Genomic DNA, 22,561 nt, shown 5'->3' with positions numbered 1-22,561 from the left:
TCTCATCACGCTTCACTTCTCTAACAGATCTGCACGGTTTTCCTGCCCAGGCTGGCTCTCACTCTTGTAATGATGGTACCCTGTGGTTTTTCGTGTACTTGCTTGGTTCTTGCATGAGACTGTAAACTCACCGAGAGTAAGTACCTTATTTGCGTCCCATTCATCCGCACACTTGACCCGGAAGAGTAGTTCTCAAACTGCATTGTGCATCAGAATTCCTAGGGGGCTTATGGGAACCCGGTTTGCCGGGCCCACCCCCGAAGTTTCTGCTCCAGGAGGTCTGGGATGGGGCCTTATCATTTGCATTTCTCTTAGGTTCTCAGGCAAGCAGATTCTGCTGGATCAGCAGCCACCTTTGAGAACTGTTGGTCTAGAACAGGAGGAGTTGGCAAGCTTTTTGTAAAGGGCTAGAGAGTAGAGAGTTCTGGCTTCGTGGGCCCCATGACCTCTGTCACAACTGTGCGACTCTTTTGTAGCAGAAAAGCAGCCACAAACAATATGCAAAGGAACAGACGTAGCTGGGTTCCTGGAAAACTAATTACAAAAGCAGGCAGTGGGCTGGATTTGGCTCCGGCCATAGTTTGCCGGCCCCTGATCTAGAAGATAGTCACTTTTGAGAACTGTTAACTAGAAGAAGATCGGTACGTGACTGTGTGTCCAAGTGACAGATGCCTGGCGTTGTGAACTTCACGGAGTTGCGGAGGAGACAGTCATCAGACAGTCACACTAATTTTTATGCAGTACGTTTGTGGCAGGTGACAGGAGGGAAGAACACCAGAAGTTTCCTAGCGGGCGCCTCAGTGGGTGAAAGGTGGCCTCTCTGTGCTCTCAACTGCTTTTGTTTCACTGAGAAAAAGAAGCAGAAGAAAACTTGCTTTCCTTCCCACTCTGGTTCGGCCCCTGTCCTGTATCCACACCCGTAGGTGCCCCTCCCTCCTCTGGGCGGATGAACTGCCCTTGCTCCTTGCGTCCCATCTTGTACCTCCTCAAGGACTTGCTGAACATTTCCCCCTCTCTTCTACAACATCAGTTTCTCTCCTTGGTTATTGTTCCTGTCGGCATGCAAGCATGTCATTTCACCAGCTTCCAAAGGGTCCCCTGTTTCCTGTAAGCTGTCACGCCATTTCTCTGTTCATTTGTACAGAAATTCTCCTTGAGATGAGATTTCTGTACTTAATTTCCCACCTTTCAGTATTTCTTTTTATTGTACCCTCTCTCCGTTCTTGCTGGAGCTCACTCTAGTCAGACTCTTGTCCCCACCTAACTGAAGCCACTCTTAGCAGGACCTGGAGATCTCCTCAGTGACAAATCTGCAGGTGTTTTCTCAGTCCTCATCTTACTAAATATGTCTGACATTTGACACAGTTGCCTGCTTTTTAGTTCTTAGGACACTGTTCTTTTGGTTTCTTATTTTCCTCTGACCTCACTGGCAGCTCCTTCGTGGTCTCTGTGGCCACAGACGTTGGCTATTTCTGTATCTGTCCATTCTCCCAGGTGATCTTATGCATTTCTGTGGCCTTTCCCTCCATGCTCACACAGATGATGATGAAGATAATAACTCGTGTTGAGCATTTATTACACCAGTAAACCTTTTATGTGCATCAGCTCATCGAATCCGCTCTGTGAAGTAGGTATCGCCATTCCCAGCTTATGGCTTTCCCATCGCAGAGCTACCGAGGAGAGACCCAGGCCCAGTCTCAGGCGATCTGTCTGCAAACCACCACCCTGGCTCCTGTGTGGACTCAGATATGCCCTCCAGCCTGGACCTCGGCCCTGACCGCTAGATGCAGACACACAACCGTGACCTGACATCCACACAGCTAACTGGCATCTCACACTTAAACCGTCTTAACCAGAGCGACTAGCTCAGGCCAAAAATCCAAGAGTCATTTTCAGTTTCTCCTTTTTTTGTCACTCCCCCCATGATCAGGTCATCATAGGTCACATTTCCTCTGCCTGTAAAACATATCCCAGCTCCATTCCCTTTTCACCACCTTTGCCGCTGACACTCTGGACCAAGCCACCACCATCTTCCTCAGCACCGCTGTGATGGCCTCGTGACTGCTGTCCTTGCTTCCAGGCTGTTCTCCACTGAGGGCGGTATTTTTAAAACATACTACTTCCCAGCTCCGAAGCACCCAAAGGCTGCTCTTAGAATAAAATCCATAGTCCTTACCGTAGCCCATAAGGCCGTCCGTGACCCAGCTGCTGACTGACAGCTCAGCTGTGCCTCCGTCCTTCCTGCTCCTCCCACCCACCCACGCAGGTTTTCTTGTTCTCAGACACACCAGGCTGCTTTCCATCTCGGGACTGTCATACTTGCTGCCCTGCTTTGATTGGGGTAACCCCCCATTCCCGGCACACGAAGGTCTCAGCATGCTGGCTTCAGTCTCTGATTAAATGACCTCTCTACAGAGAGACCTTCCCTGCCCACCTAATCAAGAAGTCTCCTTCCATTAGCCCCTAATACCTACCACCTACCTTTGTTTTGCCTCATAGGACTCCTCTGTGCTGACATCATAGTGCGTACTGTGTCTGTTTATTGGTTCTTCCTCACCAATGAGACTTCTGTCTTACTGACCCACTGTATTCCTAGCATCTGGCACGTAGTAGGGGTGAAAAGTATTCGTCGAGTGACAAGTGGATGGATAGTGGTTAAGTGAGTGTGCTCTGGAGTCCAGTTAGTTGCCTGCATCCAAATCTCATTTCTACTACTTGCTAACTCTGACCTTTAGAAAGTTATCTTTAATTTCTTTAAGTCTTTTTTTTTCTTTGCCGTGAGGATCGATAACATCCTTCCCAGGGTTATTGAGGAGATTGAGATAATCCACGATAATCGTTAGGAACAGTCCTGGGCGAACAGGGGTGGGCAGGTGAGAGAATGTTCTAAAGAAGGAACAGCCAGTGCAATGCCTTTATAAGTATTGGGCATATGTTAAACTAGCTAGGACTTTATAAACACAAAAGGCTACTGATAAATTATTAATTTTTAGTGTGCCTTCCATTATTTTCCTAGTGTTCACCATGAAATCAGAACAATGGGATCGGAATCTCTATTCATTTGTTATAGGAAATTCCGATATTTAGAGTTTTTTTGGTGACATACAAAATGCCCTTATCAGAAGCTTATATGCAGCCTGGTTTGGGGAAGAGGAGACCAATTCAAGAAATGGTGCTGATGTTTGGACAACCAGCTGCCGATAGAAATATTCCTTGATCCAAAAAAAATACAGTTAAAGTTTTAGATGCATAGCATTATGGGAGATCTTTTGATGTCAGCTTTGTTCCACTAAAGCACAACCAGAGCCTTTTCTAAACTGTAAGAATCTAAAGATTTTGTCTTCACTGGTGCTTTGATCAGCTTATAAACCTATTCTTGAAGGAATTCTCAAAATTAAGCCAGTCGCAAAAAGCCAGAACTGTGTGATTTCACGTATGTGAGTTACTTAGAATAGTTACAATCGTAGACAGAAAGTAGAATGGTGGTTGCAGGGTGGGAGGAGCAGGGGAGGGGGAGTTAGTGTTTAATGGGGACAGAGTTTCAGTTTTACAAGATGAGAGAGGTTTCAGAGGTGGGTGATAGTGATGGTTATGCACCATGAATGTATTTCAAACCACTGAACTATATACTTCCAAGCGGTTAAGATGGTACGTTATGTTATGTGCATTTACTACAATCAAAAATTGAGGGAAAATGAAAGACAAAAAAGTCCTCAAGATATTAACATTTTTTTTCATCTGATGATTTTTTCATCTGATTTCTCTCTTTGCTGAAAGAATCGTGTAATATAGAGAGTTTTTAGGGAGGAAAAAAAACTGCTCCCTTCCCAGCCTTTTATTTTTAAACATTTCACACCTCCCAAGAATCTGAAAAAAATACAATGAACTTTGGTATACCCACATTTATATATTTTTCCTGAATCGTTTGAAAGTAAGTTGGGGACATCACAACAGTTTACCCTTAAATTTTCAAGAGCTTAGGCCCCATTCTGATTTGTTGGATAGTTTGCTCAAGATTAGAGTGAGGTTAAGCATTTTTGGTAAGAATGCTCTAAAGGTGACATCGGGTACTTCCGTTGCATCCCACCGGTAGACGTAACATGTCAATTTGTCCTGTCTCGGTAATGACAAAGTTTAATTAATTTAGTGAATGTCATGTTTCCCAGTTCTTTCTTATTAATAGGTCTCTAGGGTGACACTTAGAATTGTGTGAATAGTCTGTTTTTCATCTGCCTTTCACTCAATTTTAGCATTTATTAATGATCCTTGCCTGATTCAGTTACTACAGCTGGGATTGCAATATCGTCATTTTCTAATTGTCATTCCCTCTGTATTTATTAACTGGCTTGCTTTTTTTTTTTTTTTGCTAAGAGGAGTTTTCCATTTTTCTCTCCCGTCAGTATCACTATGGATTCATGGAGCCTTTATATACTAAGAATGTGCTGTGTTCTTTTCTGTTATTCTTACTGGCCAGTGGGAGTCTGTGTCCTTTTGAAATGTGGCCCCATTGGTCTTTGAGTACTTCCGTGCTTCCTAGAACAAGAATATTCCAGGCTTTTCTTGTACTTTCTTTCCTCCAAACCTGGAATCAGTCATTTTCCCAAGGAATGTTCGTTCCTTTTAGTGGGGAATGATATTTAGAAACCAAGATCTGGGTGCTAGGTATACTTAGAAAATAAACTTTTTAAAACATTGCCTGTCGTTTTGATAGTGTGTTGATACCATTTAAGAGGACTTTCACACGTGTTTTGAAATGGTTTTTCATTCGGTCCTTCCTGCAATCCTATGCAGAAGACAGGTGAAATACTAAAATCTTCATTTTAAAGAAGACGAAATTGAGATTCAGAGAGAGTTTAACTTTCCCAGGATTACAAGACTAGTAAGAGCAGGTGCCAGGAGCAAAACCCAAGTCTTTTACCTGCTAGTTTAATATTTTTGTTTTTTCTTTATTATTATTTTTTTAACAACAGTACTGTTTAGTTAGGTAATAAAGCTGTGCTGCTGGCTCTTGGTCACTGCCAGCTCTTCCAAAGAGAGAAAGCTTCCTTTTGAGACTAAATGATAAATGACAGATGACTGGAGTCTTGAGAATATGTGCGTCCTTCTTAGCATTGCCATTGGGAGCTGCTTGTGTAATGGAGTTTGCTCGCAAGGCCGTCATTGGTCCTCTGTAATGCTCGGAGCATTTGATTTGTGACTCGGAGAGCTCTCCTTGAAAACAGGACGTGATCAGACCTCAACCCTCTGTCCCGGGACAGCCTCTGATACACTCACTCCCAGTATTTGAAAACGCTATGCTCATGCTACGATTTGGTAGTATTATGTGAACGTCTCTCTTCTTAACCTTACTTGATTTAAAAAAAAAAAATGCAAGTTTTTTTTTTCCACTAGTACTCCAAGGAACGTTTTTTTAAAAGATGTTCTCTAATGTCCCGTAATCTCTCCCCATCATGAAATTTTAATCCCTCAGATATACTGTATATCTGTTTACATGCTGTGTGTACATTTGTGCTTTGTACATAAAAGAATACGTTTTTTGTTTTGGTTTTTTTAGTTCCTCGAGCCATTTTTTGCCCTCTTGGGGGTAATATCCTCATTGAGAACGCATGGAGTAGACGGAGAAATGAAGGATAAATCTGATTCGTATTATAATAATACTTTTTGTATTATAATAGCATATTTTAAAATAAAGTATCTTTCTTGAATAACTAAATGCAGCCCTAATAGCACTGTGATCTTTCAGTTGCCTGATGGCTAAACTCATCCTACATCTGCAGATAGTTCATCCATAGGGAGCTTCAGAATCTACAGTCCTAATTTTTTCCATCCGAACAGCTAGATAATTGGAACTGTGGCTGATATGGGTAAATTTCATCTTTCCCAGTATCGCTTTTTTCTGGAATTGCTTGATGCTTGCATGTACTGCTTAAATGTATTTTAACATTTAAGGGACACATGCATTTTTTTCCCTCAGAATCCCCCCATTTTCTACCACAGCCCCAGTGACGAATTCTTGAATCTGAGGGAGTAGAGAGAGTGCAGTTAGTTTATTTTTTAGCACTTACCCATTACACACTATTTTGCGTGTTTACTTTTTCCTAAGTATTTCTCTGTATGTCTCTCTGTCGTTTTTTTCCTGCCTCTGTCTTCTCTTTCTGTCGTCTTTCGCTTTCTCCGGTCTCCCTAATATTTCTTTTCCTTTCCTTCCTGCTTACCTCCTCTCCCTCCTACATGTTGTCTCCTTTCTTTCCCTTCAGGACTATGAGAGTAAGTTGCAGGCCTTGCAGAAGCAGGTGGAGACTCGGTCCCTTGCTGCAGAAACAACCGAAGAGGAAGAGGAGGAGGAAGAAGGTGAAATCTAAACACTGAAACTTTCCTGATATGTCTTTTGGATCTGTGTTGTCAGATGAGTCCTGATCCAGTCCTGTGATCAGAGCTGGATTTGACCATAGTTGACCCTACCATTTATTGACAATTTACGGTGCTAATTTATACATGATTTTTAAAAGTTGCTCAGTGCCGAGAATCCAGGCTGTATTCTCGGAGGTGGGAGTGGGACCGTGTTCCTCAGAACACAAGATTTCGGAGCACATATAAATCTTGTGGACAATTTCCTGATACTGTCCAATATTACCGTGTATATAAAATTCATATATATTGCAAACAGCTTACTCTTTAAGATGTTCTGTTTGCTGGTTTACTGTTCATGTCAGAGATTTTCCAGTGAGGGCTTTGGAATATATTTTTCCAGAAGGTTTTAGCTGAATTAAGGCTTTGATGATTAATTACTGGCTTATGTACAGTATAAACGTTTACCACATTTCACTTCTCCATCCAACCTCTCAGTAATTTCAAGGCTCCAAATCACTTCGAGTGAATTCTTAATGTATGTACTACATTCTTTATTTTTAAATATCTAGGTGAAATCAGACCTTTTTTGCCCTGTATTAAAAATAAAAAGACATATTGGAATTGTACCACATGGGTTTTTCTCTATTATAAGCTACACATTAGATGTATCTTTGAAAAAAGGAAGAGAAATCTGTTTTTTTTTTCAATGTACTGTTTTAAACAGAATTTTTAAAAGTTTTCTGAAATGTGTATACTGCTTTCATAATATCAATAGAACTTAGTGAGCTTTGCCATCAATACAAAAACAAAAGCAGCTGAATGGAGAAAAACCAGAACACACCTTAACTTGAGAAAAGGGGCGAGGTAGGGGAGGGTCGTCGATTCTGCGCAGTCGGGCGGTCGCCATGAAATGCACTTCGCCTGCTCTTTCAGTTCCTTGGACACAGCACGAGTTCGAGCTGGCCCAGTGGGCCTTCCGGAAGTGGAAGTCTCACCAGTTCACTTCGTTGAGGGACTTACTCTGGGGCAACGCCGTGTACCTGAAGGAGGCCAACGCCATCAGCGTGGAGTTGAAGAAGAAGGTACGGAGGGCGTGGGACCATGGGCTCCTGGGGGCAGAGCTGAGCCCGTTGGGGTTCATGATGCTCTTCCCAGATTAACCTTCACCTTGGGTGGGGCCACCTGGGCTTTGCTGTGAAACAGGTTTATGTATGCCTTTAATATACGTACCTGGAACATAGTAAGTGCTAATTATACATTTATTAAATGAAATTCTTAAAATTACATGTTTTCTAGCTTATTTTATAAATAAGGAGATCGTATTTCTGACAAGAGCTAGAGAAACCTATTAGTAGAAATAGGCTTCTTTTGGGTTTCTGAAAATCTCAGTTTTCTTTTAGTTTTTTTACCATCGTTTGTACCTTAAGTCCTCTGTGCCCTCTCCTCTTCTGGGGTCTGAGGGGCAGTTCCATGTAGTGGACAAGCACATGGTTTGAACCAGCCAGCCAGGTTCCAGCCCCAGCTCTCCTAGTCGTGTTGACACTGGTAGCCCTGAGCCTCCATCCCCTCATCTGCAAAATGGGCTGACAGACAGCAGTGCCTGCCTCCAGGGATTTTGCCAGGGATGAAAAAGTGGATATTCTGTATGTCCCACTGTTTCACAGTCTCCCGGCTTCTGGGATTCCAGGGGAGGGGGCAATGTTGTGTAGTAGGTGAGAGCAGACTCCCGAGCTGGGGAAATTCATTATCTTCTCCTAGGGCTATATTTTAGTTCTGTAAAATGAGGATAAGATGTCTTCTTTATTCGTAAAGTTGACCACCCGTCTCATTTTGTAACTATTTATCAGTTACTTCTCTCTTCAAGTAGACTAAATGAAAGCAGGGACTGTCTCTTTTTTCTTACAGCTAGGAATGAATGACATCGTGCATGTAAAGCACTTAGAATATAGTAAACACTTGCAAGGTAGTAGTTGTAATTCTCCGAATTTAAAATCGAAAACTATGACATATTCCTCTCCCCTCCCCCCATCATTAGTGAGAAACTAGATAGAGATGCATTCTTGGGTCTTTCGTATAAGTTCTACAAAAGGCTTCATTCAATCAAAATATATTTATTGTAATTTTAGTTTGGGTAATAATACTGTGCCAGGCTAGAAAAACAAAATGTTTAAATAGCTTAATTTGTAATTAGGATTATTCTTTATGATTAGAGCACAAGTGGCCATTTTTCCCAGTTAATCACAAGCTGTTTGTTGAGCGTGTACGATATGTTTGACGTCCTTTCCGTTGAGCGCGATTATATGGCCTCACCTCTGAAGCTTACTCACTGCAAACAAAAAGGCCCTTTGTCGATGGTTTATTCTTCCCATTTAGGTGCAGTTTCAGTTTGTTCTCCTGACTGACACGTTGTACTCGCCTTTACCTCCTGAATTACTTCCCACTGAGATGGAAAAAACTCATGACGACAGGCCTTTCCCTCGCACGGTGGTGGCGGTCGAAGTCCAGGATCTGAAGAATGGAGCAACTCATTATTGGTCTTTGGAGAAACTCAAGTATGAAAGCGTTATTCATAAATCCGGTTGTTTTATTAAGGAAATAATTAATTGCTCAGGTGCATCCCCCAAACTCTCCTCTCTGTGCTGTCACCGTTACTTCCTATTCTGTGCTCCTGAATGCTGTCGCTGGCCAGCGATACTGTGATCTGTCTGTTTTCTTCTAAGCGAATGAATCCCACTCCGCAAACACCACTGTCATTTGTAGAAACAATTTAAATTTACCTTCCACAGACCCCTCTCCCATTTTAAATATGCCGGTTTCATGATATCTGTTTATCTTTTGGTAATTATTCATCTCTTCTGTCCTGGATCTCAATATGACCAGTGATAAACAGGAAAGTTATAATGTAGCTTACTTTTGCATTTAGCACGATGAGTTATTTTCTCTGTTTAAGTGTATCTGAGATGTCATGCAACATTGACCTACACTTCTATGGCTCAGTAGAGGTTAGGGGCCATTCTTGTCTTGGTGGCTGATCTCTGGACTCGGACACTTTGGGTACTGTCGGTTTCTGTACTTTTGGCCTTCATTCTTTTTAATATCATTTCATGGAAGCAGTGTTTTTGTTTTTTTGTTTTTTTTTTAAATCTCAAACGGAAGATACTTCCAAAATGACGTTTTCATGTAAACCAGTGATGTTAACCCAGGACACTCTTTGTTTACTGTATAGGCAGAGGCTGGATTTGATGCGAGAGATGTACGACAGGGCGGGCGAGATGGCCTCGGGTGCCCCGGAGGAGAGTGAAGCTGCTATGACCGGCAGCGATCCATTTTACGATCGGTTCCATTGGTTCAAACTCGTAGGAAGGTATGCGATGATTTTATCGATGTCTTCTTTTTAATAAGGAATGATTCTAATTGTTTAAAACCTTAGCAGATTTTTACAGAAAGGTATAAGAAAAAGAGTATAAAAAAGCCCCGTTTATAATCTCGCCCACTCATCCACAGTCACTCCGTCATTTGGTACATTTCCCTTCTGTTTTATACAACACGCGTATTTGTGTTAAGTCTCATATTATCAAGGTAATTGACAGTCTTCCCTGCCTCTCAACTCATTCACAAAATGTCTTACAGTTGAACAAGATAGATGTAAAAGGAAAAGAAAACCTATGTCCGTATCCCGCATAGGTTTTTGTATGACTTAAGACTTACAGACTGCACCCTCTCTAGGATCCGAAATGTCCTCACTTTTTTTTAAAGCAGTTTATCTCACTTTAGTCTTTGCCGAGGGGGAATTAATTGCACGCCTTGGTGTAGTCCCCTTGAACCTCTCTTTTTGTATACGTTACTTTCAACATTTAATGAAAACAAACGGTGCTCGTATGGGTCCATGTTGAGTTAAGTTCTTAGAGGTTTAGAATTTAAAAAGCAGAGAAATGTAAGTTTTGAGCTGAATGATTTCAGAATTCGAATTGTTTTTCAATTGCAAAAACTTTCCGACAGTTTTAAAAGAACTGGGTAAAAAGTAGGAGCTGACGTCATCGTGTTTCGTAGATGACGAAGTCTTTTCCAGGCCACTCTGATAGTGGAATGTCTTTAAAGAGATGAACGACCAAACACGTTTTATCCACGCAAGGCACATACTTGCTTTGCCGTAGACCATTTCCTCCATTTTGTTTTCTGCTCCCAGGTGACATGGGAGTTGGAATAAAAATTTAAACCTCGTAATTTCACCTAATTTTGAGTGGCTCCTTTGAGGCCCGGCTGCTGATCCTCTGTGCAAACTGGAGAATATAAACATTTTACAGACATCATTTACATGGGATGGTCTACTCATGTCATTCCTTTGCTTTTCTTAGTCTGAAGAATCAGTCCTTGATCCCTCTCACCTGAACCGGAAGATTTATGCTCATTTTATCCTTTTGCTTTTCCACTTGCTTTGATTGTGTCGATTCCTCAGTGGGTTCTATGCTGTTGGCACCTGTAGCTTCCTGTTTAACCAACTGTTCCTCTCTCCTCGGCTGTGTCACTCGGCGTCTCACCTGGTGTCTAGCTCCCCCATTTTCCATGGCTGTGTGAATGAGCGCCTTGCCGACCGCACACCCTCCCCCACTTTTTCCACGGCCGATTCCGACATCACTGAGCTGGCTGACGAGCAGCAAGATGAGATGGAGGATTTTGATGATGAGGCATTCGTGGATGACACCGGCTCTGACGCGGGGATGGAGGAGGGATCAGATCTCTTCAGTGACGGGCATGACCCGTTTTACGACCGATCCCCATGGTTCATTTTAGTGGGAAGGTTGGTGAGGTTATTGTGAGAAAGGCAAAAAGGGACCAGCTCTTGCTCTAAAGAGGCTCCTTGTGCAATTTCGGAGGATTACGCTCTCGCCAGTTCAACCCCTGGCATGCTGTTCTGGCTGGAGAGAGCGCCCCCGGGCAGTGTTTGTGAGGCACTGCGCCTGCTTGGCCCAGCGTGCGGCAGAGTGTGATGACTCTACACGGAGGACCCTTTGTCTTAAATTGCCCAGTAATATAATACTCTTCTGAAAGAGGGAACCCCAGAAGAGAAAGTGATTAAAGCCAAAAATCAAAGGTCGCAGAGTGGGAGATTGTTACTGGGATGTAACATTTCCTTTTCGTAAGAATGTGGGTGCGGAGCTTAGGGGTTAAACCCGAGAAAGTGAGCAAGCCAGGTTAGGCTAAGGGCTTCGTGACACCGGCAGGAATCAGGGAGACAAAGTGGAATCAGGAGAAGTGTTAGCTTTATTCTTTGCTAAAGAAGTATTATTCTTTATTCTTTAGTCTGTGAATCCAAAAAAAGAATCAGGAACTCAAAGTTTCCTTTTTGTCCCAAATGGATGCCTTTCTTTGGCCACGTTCACTGAGCCTCTCTGTAGATCTTTAGCTTCTGCTAAAATTTTACCTATAGGCTTTACAATGATGAGTCTCATAAAAATATTTTTGACAGCGTCAATAATGGGTATTTGTTCAATATGACTTGGAACTGCTTTGTGTTTAGCTCACCAAACCGAGGACTTGTCTCTGGCCCCGTCTGTCAGTGACACAGGCCTCTCATGCACACGTCCTTAATACTGGCATCTTTGTCCATGTCCAGTCTTCACGCTGCAGTAATTATAATGACAAATTCACCAGTGCAGTACTCACTGGAGTAACCAAAAGTATCTCCAAATTTTAAGGTATCAAATTTAACTTTAATAGTTCATTAGAATCACATATTGTTGAACCCTTTGAAAATAAGGGAATTAGTGCTAAATGGATAAGCACCAGTTGTCTAAAAATTAAAGTGCAGCGAGTCTTCTTCCCCAGTGGAAACATAAGGTTCCAAAACTTAGCTCATAGTGTGGTGTCGGTTACCTGTGACAGCTAAGTAACGGAGAAGGTGATCACGGTTACGGAAAGGGGGAAAATTAAAGCTTTATGATAGAAATGAAAGCCTCAGTTACGACTCTGGGTTATAATATTAGACAGTCTCTGGGTTCTACAGTGGCGAAGAGACATTTATTCAGTTTTTCCATGGATAATCATAAAGGAGTTAGTTATATGTCCATTAATATTGTTTCCTGGGGTATTGCCGGGAATAGATGCCGAAAATTTCAGAGAAGCTGATTCACATTACAATTGAGGTCGGTATTTCTGTGTACCGATAATGGGACCGTGATGCTTACTCTGTTTTATGGCCGTATGTGTCCTTCAGCACATTTCCATTCTGTTCTGAGAGAGTCAGAAGTTAGAACCAAGTTTCTGCCCGTAAACTGCTTGGTCCTGGTGCCGGTCGCACAGCTTCTAACACTGTTCACTTAAGCTCTGCACCCTCGCACAGTGAGGCATAGGTAGCGTCTCCTTATGTGGCACCGTGGGAAGAACATTGATTTAAGTACCAGGAGGAGCCTGTGTCCTAGCTTAGGACTGGCGACTTAAACTGCTGCCTGTTAGGTTCTCAAATGAAGAACCTAAAACGAAGCGTTAGGTGGGGGGAAAAGAGCCTTAGAGATCTTTTGTTTCACATTCTGTCGTCCACACTGGCAGAATGCATATCCCGGTTAAGAGTTCTACACAGAAGCATTCGTATTTTGGGTCAGAATCCCACTTAATGTGGAAACTTACTGGCTTAAGACAAACATTATTTTCTTCCTTCTTTTATTCATTTTAATCATAACAGATTTAAGTGTAGATGTAAAGCCATCAAACTCTACTTGGATTTTCAACTAAAATGTTTCTGGAGCTTTGGCTTTGCATTCGTTTGGGTTCCCAGGTTCTAAAACTAACTTTGCCATTTCAAGTACGATGTTAGAGGAGGAGGTGAAATCATGGCAATCAGCAAAGGATAGCTCTTTATTTTCACTCTTGACTACATTTCTCATCTAGAGACAGAATTAACGTCACCTAGTTAAGTGGCCGTCCTTGTACATGCGAGAGGAGTAGCTTCTTTCCTGTTCTCGTGACTCACAGAATTGGGTTTCCTCGGTGGGCGTCCAGTTGCAAATACAATTCACTTGTAAAAATGTTCAGTATCTTGTGAAATTCTGCTCGCAAGTTTTGTTCCTTAGCTGCCGCCAGTGAATTTTTATGTGAAAAAAGAGCTTGTCCCTTTAGCTGTTCTCTTATGGCATGCTGGGGTGTTATAAACCATCATAATTTGGGATGAAATGTAAAATATTTAAGCTACTCTTCTGGGTCAAAAAGGGCAAAAGATGGTAATTCCGTGACCTTAAGTACCTGAACTGATATTCGTTCTGTAACTAGAACCCTAATTGTGCTGATTTCTCTTACCTTTATGTTGACAAAATTTGTTTCCCATTTTGATGTAACTTCACAGAACTTTCTGCTAATGTATCCCTCACATCTTCTCTTTCATCTCTGTTCTCCTTCAGTCTGCTAGGTCAAGGTATAAGGACTCTCAAGAATGCAGTGTAATTGTTACAATTCCAGTTAAAAAACTTCAGCGGAGATTTTTTTATACAGCATCGATGCCTCTGCCACTGCCATAGAATTATAGAAGTCTCTTTTCTAAAAAGGAAAATCGATAAGAATACTTATGTTTTTTCACATTCGGATTAGTCATTGCCATGGGCAGAATAGAGATTCTTGTCTCTAATGTGTGCTCGCTCAAACAGTACTTTATTGTAGTGTGTGTGTGTGTGTGTGTGTGTGTGTGTGTGTGTGTGTGTCTGTGAACATAAGATGCTTTGCCTTCGAGTGGTAAGCTTTTTTAAGATTAAAAACAGGAGTTCCTATTTTTCAATAACTATTTTTAAGTTTAAAAGGTAACTACACAAGTTAAGTATAGTTAAGAATCTAAACATGTTCCATACAGTTAATATCCATCATGAGTACGGCTTTGAAAAATCACCTAGTATAAAGTTGGATGGCTTTGCTTCTCCATCTCTGGTGTAACCCATTTTTCTGGAAAATTAAGTGTATTTGAAGATAGAGGACAAATCATTTTCCCGTTTAATTGCTCACCAGTGGCCAGCTAGACCATACGTGGTTCCTGCCCTCGTGGGTTGACAGTCTGGTGGGCGAGACAGACAAATAATCACATAAGTATATGTAAATCACAGCCGCGATGGCATCGCGTGTGTTCCCGAGATCGTGTGATGTTGGGGACCTGTCATGAAGAGAGCAGTGTTTGGAGTAAGGCTTGCAGACGTGCAGGCAGAGGCTCCGGGCGGGCGGTAGAGCTCAGAGAAGACTCCAGGCAGGGGACAAGCATGTGCGATGGTGCTTTAATGGTGGAGGCACTGAGGCGGGCAGGGGTGGCTGGAATGCCATTCAGACGTAAGGGTGGTCTCGCATGTGTGCTGACTTTGGGAGCGACATTATCCATTGGATACTTTATGCCAAATTCTTAGTCTTTAAACTCTGTCACAGTGGTTGATGTTCGAGAGTCTTGTTTGTAATTTTTGTAGAAGACTTCATTTTTTAATTTTTGTACGCCAAAGCTTTAACCCTCTGTTCTTAGCATTGCCCTCCCCCGCCTTTGGAGCAGACTGAAAGGGAAGTAGATCTCATCTGACCTTATTTAATGTTCACTTGCAGTTATTTTTGTTATATTTTTCATTCATATTTCATTTATGCTCTTAAAGTTTTAACATTTGTTTTTCTGTGGTGTATTTTGTCTGTTTTCAGAATTGTTTTCATTACTTTGATTTGAAATCCCAAGAATCTACTCATCTTCCTTTTCCCTTTGTTTTAAAATTGACTTCAGAGCAGGCAAAGAAGCAGACAGGCCTATGTGTCGTGTTTAGTTCTGTTTGATTTCTTGATGCAAATGTTTACTCTGTGTTGTCTTGTGTTGGGAGATCAGCACGTACCAGGTGGGAAGGCAGGAGTAACAGCAGGGGCCAGAGCCTGTTTCCCTCCCATCCTCTAACGAGAACGATAATGGCAATGAACTTTGTTAAGCTTGGTGATCACCAGCTACAAAATAACGAAAGAAAAAAAGTGCAAACATGATAGGACTTTGCAAGTTCATTTGGAATAGAGAATATTAGGTCTGTAATTTACCTTTTACATGGACGTGTCTGAATTAGGTTTTGGACCCTAGGAGCAAAAGCAGCCCGTTAGGGGTTGGCTGTCTTCTTCTCCTTGGCATTTTTCGATGCCCATCTGGAGTCACCTATAAGCTCACTAGTCCGAAACTTCTAGCTATGTAGCCCCTCTGCCCATATTTGTGAGTCACTCCGCCTAAAGATAATAGTCATTTCGTAGAGTAAAAGTAAAGACCTATAAAGCTGTGACTTGAAATCTATTTTATAATTATTAACTGTATTTCAGTCACATTCCTCTGCCTTTTCTGTCTCCTGATTTCTGTTTTATCTGTTGGGGACAAAAACCAAACCTCTTTATAATCCCTTACGTTAAAAGGTTAAGCTCTTTGCTGGGCTCCCTTCTCCCCACCCTTAGCTGTATTCATAGAGCCATATCTCGAAAGTCTGCCTTCAGTTATCACTCTCTACCCACAGTAGTAATTGTTACAGGGAATAATTTGGTGTAAGCTGGTCTCTGTCAGCCGCGTTCCCAAACATTTGCATTCGTTTCTATTTTATCTGTGCATAAAACACAACTGGAGGTAGTCTGAGAGTACAGAACAGAGAGGTGACCTTAAGACAGAGCCTAGAAGCCAGCTCATGGTCTCGTGAAGATGTTCTGACAGCCACCTGTCTGTCGGTGCGGTGCTCACGTGTCTGTGTCCCGGGTTTCGTCTCTAGGGCATTCGTTTACCTGAGCAATCTGCTGTACCCCGTGCCCCTGATCCACAGGGTGGCCATCGTCAGCGAGAAGGGCGAAGTGCGGGGCTTTCTGCGTGTGGCTGTGCAGGCCATTGCAGGTAGGTGACCCCCTTCTCAAATGAGAGCTGTGGATTCTCCGCCTGGAGACAGGGCAGGCCGGTTCCGTGTGGGCCACGCAGCAAGTAACAGCATAGAAGGCGGCGCCTTGTCTGTCTCGGAGAAGGCCTTTGTTGTTTCCTTGCTAACAATTGTTCCCAAATATCAGAAGTAGGTTCTATTTAGTCTGGGCTACCGCTGTTTTAGAATAATGGAGTAAAAGGAATTCCAAAGAATAAACCTTGGATAACTTTATAAAAGTCATTTGCATTTTAAATAATATATCTTAACTGCCTCAGAAGTAACAAAGGATTTTCAGGACTTTTTCTTGCCTAATTTTCTCTCAGCGCACTTGTTCTAGACAGTCTGTCCTTCAGCTGCTATTTGGGGATGCATGGATCGAGAGGCTGACGCTCCTCCGTGATCCAGCCTACATTCTGAGGAAAGAATGGCCATTCCTAAATTTTTCTGTTTTAATTTCCGAACACTGTGCTGTGTTCAGTAACCTTTCAGCTTTTCTTCATGGATGTCTGTGACATAGTCACCAATGTCAAGTTTATGGGAATCTCCACAAGTACAGTCTAATATTTTCAAATATGTATTGAGTATTATTAAATATAATCTCACCAAGTGAAGGGATCAGTATTTTCAGATATGACATTTGAAAAATATCAAGAACATAACTGCTTCTTTACTGACTGGTCTCACGCGAGCTGAGGAGGTAAGTTTATCTGAGTAGAGTGGGAAGCGGCCCACATGACTTTACTGCTTGGGTCTCATTCTTTCTTAATGCACAAGGGCTTGTCCTTCAGTGTCGCCTCTTGTGGTAAAGTTCTGGGAACCCGAAGGCTCCACTACTGTGCTGTTTATTTTATAATCCAGTGGGAGTCATTCCCTCCCTGCCCTGTGTGTAGTCGTGTTCGATCCTTGCTTATTTACTTGTTTGTTCTTTCCATTTAGCGGATGAAGAAGCTCCTGATTATGGCTCTGGAATCCGCCAGTCAGGAACAGCTAAAATATCTTTTGATAACGAGTACTTTAATCAGGTGAGAAACCTTCCAGGAAGAGGAAAGCCTTCTAGCAAGAGACAGAAGTAGACAGGGTTTGAGTAGGGTGTCCAGCACTGGAGACCAGCTCTTCACCTAGAACGACAAAGCGGAGGCCACCACAGCGTGCTTAGTAGAATGTGGGACACGTCCGACAGTTACAACAGCAGAGGGAAAGGCCCAGCATTTATGTTTCATCATATTGCCTTTTCTCAGGCTGCTCTTAATCCACAAACTTTTCCAGTAATTGTTATTTGTTAGGCAAGTAAACAAAAGAAGGAGTCTGGGGGACACGACACTGTTATTCCCCTTTGTCATCCACCTCCCCCTGCCTTGTTTGCAGAGCGACTTTTCTTCAGTTGCGATGACTCGTTCTGGTCTGTCCTTGGAAGAGCTGAGGATTGTGGAAGGACAGGGTCAGAGTACGGAGGTCATCACTCCGCCAGAAGAAATCAACCGGATGAATGACTTGGGTGCGTAGACGGAGTTTACTGTGACTGGGGACATTTTCAGAGGTCAGAGGAGATAGTCACTTTCATCCACCAGGAATGGAGAGAACGCCCTGCTCTCTTTGAAGGGTGGTCAGTGCACTGTTCGAATCATGTGCGTTCATTTGACTCCCTCTAGATTTGAAGTCCGGCACCCTGCTGGACGGGAAGATGGTAATGGAAGGCTTTTCCGAAGAGATCGGCCACCACCTGAAACTGGGCAGTGCCTTCACGTTCCGTGTCACGGTGTTGCAGGCCAGCGGAATCCTCCCAGAGTATGCGGACATCTTCTGTCAGTTCAAGTAAGCCGCCCCGTGCCTCTGCCGCCCCAGCCCCTCACCCAGGTGGCGTCCTTCGTGCTCCGCAGAGTGCTTGACACTTGCGAGAGACTCACACTCTTGAGAGAGAAATGACTAAATAAAATACTTTCTTCACTCAAGATGGGAGTAAGAACCGGAAATCTACAGTGGAATGCCACGGAGTTCATTGTGGGGAGGACTGGCCGCACATCCTGCTCGACGGTTCCGTTATGGACCGTCTCCCTCTGTAGAGCAGTGTGACTGCTCTCATGTGTCACCAGTGCGGAACTCCAGGGTTTGGGCACCCGCTCCAAGCAGAGCATGGAGGAATGTAGATCAGAGATGAACTGGTGCCCCGGGGGCCTCTGGTGGGTACAAAGTATAGTCTGGAGAAGAACGAGAAGAAAATAGGAAAAGGTACACATAGTATGGAATGCTGCAGAGCCAGCAGTAGGTGACCTCAGTGATTTGGAATGCCTGACCATAGGACACAGGACAGTAGTCAGTCTTTTGGAAGGCGAAGAGTTCGTGATCCGGGTCTCTGCCCCCCGTTCAGTGTCTTCTCCCTCCGTTTTTCCCTGCAGAGGTGCGGGCCGTCCTTACGGGTGTGTCTGTCTGGCAGTAAATCTTCGTATTGAGAATGCTTTAATTCTGGACTTTTTTTTTTTCAGACTAATAATAGGGAGGGAGAGAGAACAATAAAATCTCACTATTTGTGAGAACAAATAAATACAGCCCACTGATTTGAAGAAATATTTTAGGAGTGTCTTCTATATTGCAAGCCCCGTGGGAAACACCCACTGTCTTTTGGGGAGACGGGCACATCAATACATTAATTACAGTGAAATCACTGCTCTTGAAGAAAAAGCGGTTCCTAGTACTGTGGGGACACAGAACTGTTTGGGTGAGTCAGAACAGACTTTTTGCAAGAGGCAACAATTGAACCTTCTCATAGCTGGTCTTAGAGAGACTCCTAGTCAGGTATAGACTTTAGTATGACTTTGCAGAAGTTTGAATCTACCCGATGTTTTCTACACGAAATGATGTCATAGTATTTATTTATTCTCAATGGAAAACTGTAAACAGTTAACTGAATTCACTCTTCACGTTGTCTAAGGCATCCTTGCATATACAGCGTATACATCCACATAGCTAAGTGATGAGGGTCAGTTAATTTTTCAGTCATTTTTGAAATAAAATCTAAAATGCTGCCTGAGTTATTGATACAGAAGCTGTTTTGACAAGGAAGTGTAAATCGCTTGGCTCGGTTAGACACCGCTTAAGTAGGTAGGGTGCTTCTTTCCGTGGGATCCAAGTGGAGCTGTTACAGCAGATCATGGTGAAACCATCGAATGCGAAACTCACGTGTCTTATATTTTCATTAAGCTTTTTGCATCGCCATGATGAAGCATTCTCCACCGAACCCCTCAAAAACAACGGCAGAGGAAGTCCCCTGGGCTTCTACCACGTGCAGAATGTAAGTGATGTGGACATTCTTGCCAAATATATTTTGGGTTTGTGGTACCTTGAAGTGGCTGGTGTGAGAGCATCATCCAGGGAAGGCTGCCTTTGCCTTTCTCAGTGGAGGAGGGATGACAATCTGAGCTGTTGTGCTGGGGGTGGGGTGGGGAGGGGAAGCTCTGTGGGGAGAGTAGACAATGGAGAGAGTGGCTGGAGCAGTGAGCTCATCCTCAGGGACAGAGCAGCTGGCCTCCTTCTCTGAATCACAATGGGCCCGTGAATAGTGTCAGATTAATCTGCCCATAAAATCTTCTGTCAGTTTGAACATGGTTGTTTTTAGTGTTTTCTTCTTAGAAATACAAGCATTTTAGTGTGTTTTGTTAAAGTTAATGTATTTACCGTCCTTGAAACCATGAGGTACTCACATTGTTCAGTTGCAAATAAGATGGAAACTATTAAATACCTATGATTCAGATTCTGTTTCCCTTCCAGCTGATACTGTGATTAATCCATTAATGCCTCTTACAGCTGTTTGATATGTTGAGTAAGAAAACAGACCTTCCAGCTCTTCTAGAAGGTTCACTCCAACTATTCAGAAGTCATCATTCTCATCACAATAGCTAACATTCATTGAGAGCTCTTTTGTATCACTGTTACACGTGCTTTTTTGTGCCTTAATTCATTTAATCCTCACCTTTATGCCGTAGACAGTCATAATCCCCGTGTGAAAGCTGAGATAACTGAGGCACACAGCAGTTAAAGTCACTCACCAAGGTTACAAAACTAGAAAGAGGCAGAGAGATGGGCTTTGAACCCAGAGAAATGCAGAGCATGTGTGTACTCGATAATCGTTGATTGCCTACTGTGCACAGGGAGTGTGCCTGACACCCCTGGGGATGCACAGATGAGTCACAGGTGGTTATGTCCCCAGAGAGCTCATCTAAACAACAGTAGAACAAGATACAGAGACAGTAGAAAGGTGTTCATTAAATGCAGTGGGAGTAGAGAGAAGGGAAAGTTATTTCCATCCACAGAAAGATCCTTGGGGGGTGGACGGTTAGATGGAAAAGGAGGTGGAACTTCCCGAAGGATATAGTACAAATGAAAAAAGGTGGGTCATACTTGGCATTGTACCTAGCATGGGTCAGTCATGTTTTTCTTATCATCGTTACTGTTTGAGCTGGTTCTTGAAGTTTAGGAATGGCTTAGAAGTATGGAGATATGGGAAGGCCCTGCAGGCTGGATTGTAGGGCAGAGGAGAGAGCAGGTCAGTTTGATCAAGCTGAAACAGTAAGTGTGAAGGGCAGCAGGGGGCGCCAGAGGTCAATTGGGGCAGATGATGGAGGGTCTTGAATGCCTGAAGCTCCATAACGTCGCTTCAGAATGAAAACCGGAGAGGAGCCCCTGTCCTGTATTTCCGTGTGGGAGGCCTGGCCTGCGTACTAAAACACCCAGCAATTACCGGGTACTCAAAAGTGCTAACATTTTGATTGCAGCAAAAATGTGTCTTTTTTTCTGATAAACCTTCCCCTAATCTAGCTTGGCTTTATTTCTTATTAGATTGCAGTGGAGGTCACGGAATCCTTTGTGGAATACATCAAAAGCAAGCCTATAGTGTTTGAAGTCTTTGGGCATTATCAGCAGCACCCGCTTCACCTGCAAGGACAGGAGCTTAACAGGTTTGGGCCAAATGAGCAAAGATTTGTGTTGTTACTGTCTTTGTTGTTACTGTTGTTGTCACTTGCTGGAAAGGAAGAAATCTTTTGAGGGGTTAGGATAACTAACTAACAGTTTTATTTACCAAGTAAGTTGTCGAGGACAACGACGGGAGCTTTGAGATGATGGCAGTATCAGTGTTAATGAAAAAATTTTCTCCGTTTGTTAGCTGTGACTTGGAAGGGGACTTTCATTAAAATGTCTTAGCCTCAGTTTCACTGCATGGGAGTATGTCTGGTATCTGATAGTATGTCAGAGTTGAAAGTCCAAACGGTCTATGACTAAAGATGATTTAAACGTGCCGTTTATATCAACGCGGGACTCTTTTCAGTCTTGAAGAACTTTGTCTCCCTTCCTTTGCAGTCCACCTCAGCCGTCTCGACGATTCTTCCCTCCGCCCATGCCACTGTCCAAGCCAGGTGAGCTCAGGCTGCGTTCTTCGCGTGATGTTCTCTTGAATACCTCTCTTATTCTGAACGACTTTTCAGATCAAAATCATATTCTGATTCCCGCTCTAGTTCTCTGTATCCTTACGTATTCTTGTACCTAGCAGGAACTAGATTTCTTGGCTCCCAATTTAAAATAAGATGTAAGAAGCAATAGGGCTCCATTCCTGCCAGTTCTCTGGTCATCTCGTTGTAGCTTTAGATGAGCTTCCTGTGCCTGAATCTCTCCGCTTTGTGTGTAACATCCCATAACTGTCAGGTGACTGGGCACTGCTCTGCATATTAAAGTTATTCTGCATGTTCATTTATCCTGTTCTGACTTCTCTTTGTTTATTTTCATCCTTTTCCTCATTGCCCACTTGCCACATTTCCCACCCCACCCTCTGCTCATTCTCCACCTCTGTACGCGTCACCTCCATCCCGCCTTCAGACCATGAGAGAAAGATTGAGCTGATCCGATTTCTCGTGTCTGGCTATGTGAATGTGCATGTGCTGGACGCGTTTTCTGAGCACGCCAGCGTGCTTGCATCCTCCGCTGTTGCCACCTTCCAGGATGGGGCTGACCCCTTGCCGCCTTTTCTTTTCCCGCCAGTTCCCAGCTGCCAGAGCGAGAGGGAACCTAAACGAGATGGTTAGTAGCTAAATCAGCCCTGCCTTAGACGTAGAACCATCCTCAGGGCCTTGTCCTAAAGCCGGGCGTCTATGTGCGAAACACTGACCTTTCTGTTCGCTGCTCGAGCCGAATGTAGAGTTCGGCACGTTGTCAACGATCATGTCGTGATCCTGAGATCCTGAGATCGGAGAGATCTCAGGAAGCGCCCGCCCCCCTCCTGGGGCCCCTTTCACATCGCCCTCCGGGTCCCTGTATTTGTTTATTGAATTCTTTGCAATAGCAGTTTTAATTTT

The 22,561-nt window shown here is 43.3% G+C and overlaps 1 protein-coding gene across 3 annotated transcripts in view; it reads left to right on the top strand.

The window, feature by feature from the left end:
- Nucleotides 1–22,561, top strand: part of KIF1B (kinesin family member 1B) — a 123,420-nt gene that overhangs the window by 76,720 nt on the left and 24,139 nt on the right. For 2 of the 3 annotated variants that reach the window (XM_025048568.1, XM_025048567.1), the window contains 12 exons: nt 6,258–6,351; nt 7,285–7,433; nt 8,725–8,903; nt 9,578–9,715; nt 10,901–11,149; nt 16,083–16,201; nt 17,160–17,245; nt 17,589–17,718; nt 17,873–18,035; nt 19,419–19,509; nt 21,054–21,172; nt 21,573–21,628. In XM_025048568.1, the coding sequence (XP_024904336.1) occupies nt 6,258–6,351; nt 7,285–7,433; nt 8,725–8,903; nt 9,578–9,715; nt 10,901–11,149; nt 16,083–16,201; nt 17,160–17,245; nt 17,589–17,718; nt 17,873–18,035; nt 19,419–19,509; nt 21,054–21,172; nt 21,573–21,628 (1,573 nt within the window). The remainder of the gene's footprint in view (nt 1–6,257; nt 6,352–7,284; nt 7,434–8,724; nt 8,904–9,577; nt 9,716–10,900; nt 11,150–16,082; nt 16,202–17,159; nt 17,246–17,588; nt 17,719–17,872; nt 18,036–19,418; nt 19,510–21,053; nt 21,173–21,572; nt 21,629–22,561) is intronic. The other variant, XM_025048569.1, reaches the window with a different exon arrangement.

Source organism: Pteropus alecto, unplaced genomic scaffold, assembly GCF_000325575.1.
Source record: "Pteropus alecto unplaced genomic scaffold, ASM32557v1 scaffold125, whole genome shotgun sequence".
Classification (NCBI taxonomy): domain Eukaryota; kingdom Metazoa; phylum Chordata; class Mammalia; order Chiroptera; family Pteropodidae; genus Pteropus; species Pteropus alecto.
Note: the sequence above shows the minus strand (reverse complement) of the source record. Positions and strands in the feature narration are given on the sequence as shown.